At 44.6% G+C, this 3,866-nt stretch overlaps 1 protein-coding gene across 1 annotated transcript; it reads right to left on the bottom strand.

Moving 5' to 3' along the window:
* Window positions 1-428: 428 nt before the first annotated feature.
* Window positions 429-3,864, bottom strand: SMIM7 (small integral membrane protein 7; the record flags this gene model as incomplete). Its single annotated transcript, XM_009284061.2, has 3 exons — window positions 429-2,281; window positions 2,861-2,951; window positions 3,801-3,864. Coding segments are annotated over 3 exons (171 nt in total), but the record flags the coding sequence as incomplete, so codon positions are not given.
* Between the last annotated feature and the right edge of the window lie 2 nt (window positions 3,865-3,866).

Raw genomic sequence — 3,866 nt, 5'->3', positions numbered from 1 at the left:
GGAGGCGGGAGGCGGCCCCGGACGCGCGCCGGGACCCGCCCCCGCGGGGGGTTGGGTTTGAGTGAATCAATAGATAAACCATCGCTGCGCGGGCACGGCAGACCCGGCGCACCGTACGCGCACCGTACGCGGCCGGCTTTCGGGCTCCCGGGAAGGCACCGTGGTCCTTTCAGTCGTGAAAAGTCATAGAATCCGACGTGTTCTGGAAAAAAATCACGACGACTAAAAGTTTTTGCCAAGCGGCAGAACTTCACATTTTCATTATTTTCAGAATAACGGGCGAGGCAACAATTACAAACTTCCAGCCGTTACCTGGAAAGAGTTAACCGTACAAAACCGGAGCGAATGGTTCTTTACAAAGACGTATTTGCCTTCTCACTTCTGTCCTCTCCTTGATTCGGAAGAAACCACAATTAAAAAAAGCAAGTCAGGTTTTCAGAAGCTTGTAATACAAAAATGGACTCGGCACAAAAGCAGCCGTACAACAACAAACCCTTAGTGAAAGGCAACCAGCGATCGGCCCAGCATTTACACTTCCCAAAGCATTTAAGAGCAGCTCAGAACTAACTAGGCATTTTTAAAGCACCTGCTTAGGGGCCGAATGACAACTTTTATTCTTTTGAACAACTGAAATCTTGAGGTGGCAGCAGCGCCATTAAGCCACATAACCTATTTAGAGCGATGAAATTGTCTGTGTTCCTTTACCAGTAGAGCTTGATCGTCTTCGGTTTCTTGTATTCACCATATTCAAAGCGTTGCTCAGAAAGCAGAATGCCAGTTCTGCACAGGATCAACCATTTTTCCAAGGAAGAATGAAACCCCCTAGTCCGAATCCGAGCCCGAGTGCTGCGGTGCCGAGTCCAGGGGCCTCCGGCGGGTTACGCACAGACGGCGACGGCCGCTTCCACCCCTCCCCTTTACGTTCCAGGGGAAGACTTGGTTTAATGGCTATTAGGGAGAAAATGTTTTCCAAGAACTATATAAAAGCACTGGATTTTGTTTGGATGCCATGACAAACCGCACTCGAAGGATCCCTTTTCTATTTTCATTACGCCAAGGCATCTTCCCTCAAACTATCTTTCCCCAAAAGCAAGCATAAAAACTTCAGGTAATGCAAAAGAGGGTGGCTCGAGTAAACTGCTGCGAGTGCCCACCACTTGTGCCTGACTACCCGACTGCATCCGGATTAAAATTCAAGGTATTCGCTAAAACCTGAGCCTCAGAATCATTTAAATGAGGCCTCTCGCTCCTTCTCCACAGTCGGACAGCTAAAGAAACCGAAGCCGAGGAAGCCCCACCAACAGTTTACGGTTTGATTTAAAAGATACCCAGCACGGCACGCTCTCTTAAATTGTCTTGGTGATGCTGGAGAAAAGTTGCTGGTCAAAGAGGCTAACTTAACATAAATAACACAAGAAGCCAGACAATTACAAGACTAGTGAAAATTTCTCAAAACACACCAATACTGAATTGATTTCTCCTGTAACAGAATGAACACGGAATTAAATATTTTACCCTTAAACAGAACAACTTTATTCAACCAAATCCAAGATTATTCCAAAACTATTCCTTAGGATTGGCTTATAGAATTATTTTTGCTGTTTTTCCTATGCAAAAATCCCTTACATATTGCTTAGAAAAAAAAATCTTATCTTTGAAATTTTAATTTAAAAAGCATTTTGTTGGAAAAACAGAAGGTGAGAATCCAATTTTTCTTAATCATCCTTTTCTATTTCTCCAACAAAACTAGATGGAACGGTGAGAAGTTACACCAATGCTTTGCTCAACTTTATAAAAAGGAGAATTAAGAAGTACGACTTCCAAGTAACCTCGACAATGGTGACATCAGCAGACACATCAGGAGCTGGGAGCAACTAACACCAGAGTTTTAAAGCCTGTGGTCTTCAGCCATGCCGCAATTCTACTCTGCATACTAGGCACTGCACTCTAAGCCTAGCAAAACAGTTTAAAGTTCTCTTTATTTCAGCAAAGTTGAAATAATTTTACTTTGAAGATTTTGGTTCGGGGGCCTAAAGGCTCAATCCCGCCGGCAGCAAGCGAACCGGCATGCACCGTATTATTGCACGACCGGCTGAAGAGGACGAACGTCTCCTGTCCCTTGAGCGTGTTAGGAGCTTGTACCGAAGAACAGGCCACAATCCCAGGGCTGTATTTTGAAAGCATTATAATCGTTTACTTTATAGAAAAGTTATGTTTCCAGCCAAAAGTCTCTTCCAAGTTAACAGACATGTTTGTGGACGACTTTCAAGATCCAAATAACCTAGCGGACGCAACAGAGAAAAAGTAGATGAGAACTGGGTACAACTGTTAACAGCCGTGCCAATGCCCTTCCAACTCAGAACTCTGCTGCACATCTGGAGATCGATTTTGCTCCCCCACACATCAGACCATAGAGCTACAGAAGTGAAAGGAAAGCAGCCTGCTAGCCTCCCTGTCAGAACCAAAACCTCTTTCCAGAGACTATTCTCAAGGCTGATTCCATTCTATTACTTGGTGGGTTTTCCCCCCCGCAAAATGAAAAACATCCCGAAAGTTAAACTGAAATGCTGACCCCAATGATGTTTTATTTAAGCAACCCATGACAAGGAACACTATATCTAAGGCTAAATGACTCGCACGCTGGCAGAGGTTTTCATGCACTACAGGTGCCCATATTAGCAAAGAAGTACGAGGTCAGCCAACGTCTCTTTAAAGACTGAAATAAGTGAAATGAAAAGGAGTTAGGGAACAATAGAGTGGGAGAGAAAGAGATCTGAAAAGAAATATATGTGCAAGAAAAATCCCAACACGTATGACTTCCTATAAACAAATGACAAGATGCTACACAGCGTTAACTTACACAATCATGCAGAACATCATGAAGACATTCCACAAGGCAATGAAGATTCGAAAATACCTGAGACTCAGCAAAAACTCTCTGATATTATCACCTAAAAATCAAGAGAAGAAACCTTTGACGTTAAAAATACCCAATACACTGACAAGTCGCATTTTCGACACTGCCTGAAAAATATAAGCAACTCTGACACAGGAAAAAAGCCCCAAAAGGTCAGCGAACAAGTATTAGGTAAACAATCCATACTATGTTCGGTGCATCCCTACTAAGGGCTGCCTGAAAAATATAAGCAACTCTGACACAGAAAAAAAACCCCAAAAGGTCAGCGAACAAAAAACTGGATGCTGAAGTATTAGGTAAACGATCCATATATGTTCGGTGCATCCCTACTAAGGGCGTGTGGGAAAATAAACAATAAAGGATAAAAAGGGGTCAAGCTATTAAAAAGGGAAGGACAGCCCTCTGTTGTAGTTTCCAGCCTTCCTGCCACTTTTAACCAGTGAGCGGAGACAGAAAGGAGCAATGCAGGTGCATACACAGCGAAATGGGAATCGGGTTGTAAGCAGAGCGTTACCTCTGTAGCACAGGCACCTACGTTCAAAAATGCAGAAAGAAATGTGTGGGTTTGCATTTCTTCTCGAATCACCAATTTGGGATCAACAGTTAGGTTTGTCATGCCTGTATGCAAACATCACGGAGGAAAATTTTAGGTTGCAATTTAGTAAACCAGTTACTCCTGCCACAGAGTAATTCGCATCCAAACAAGATGGGGTTAAACTTGTACTTCGGCGCCTTGAAAACGCTTTAACCAAGAATTTCCTTCAGAAAACGCCCGTTCCTGTATGTATTTAGACAACCCCGAGCAGAGAGGCGGTCCAGGGGTAAGGGCGCAGGCTGGCTGTGCCCAGACCCCGCTCCGCGGCTCCCGGGTCCCCTCCGTTACCGGTCGTGGGTTCCCTCGACTCCTCGCCGAAGCCCTCCGTGTCTCTCTTCCTCCTGCGGGACAGCG

This window comes from Aptenodytes forsteri, unplaced genomic scaffold, assembly GCF_000699145.1.
Source record: "Aptenodytes forsteri isolate BGI_AS27 unplaced genomic scaffold, ASM69914v1 Scaffold471, whole genome shotgun sequence".
Lineage (NCBI taxonomy): Eukaryota > Metazoa > Chordata > Aves > Sphenisciformes > Spheniscidae > Aptenodytes > Aptenodytes forsteri.
Note: the sequence above shows the minus strand (reverse complement) of the source record. Positions and strands in the feature narration are given on the sequence as shown.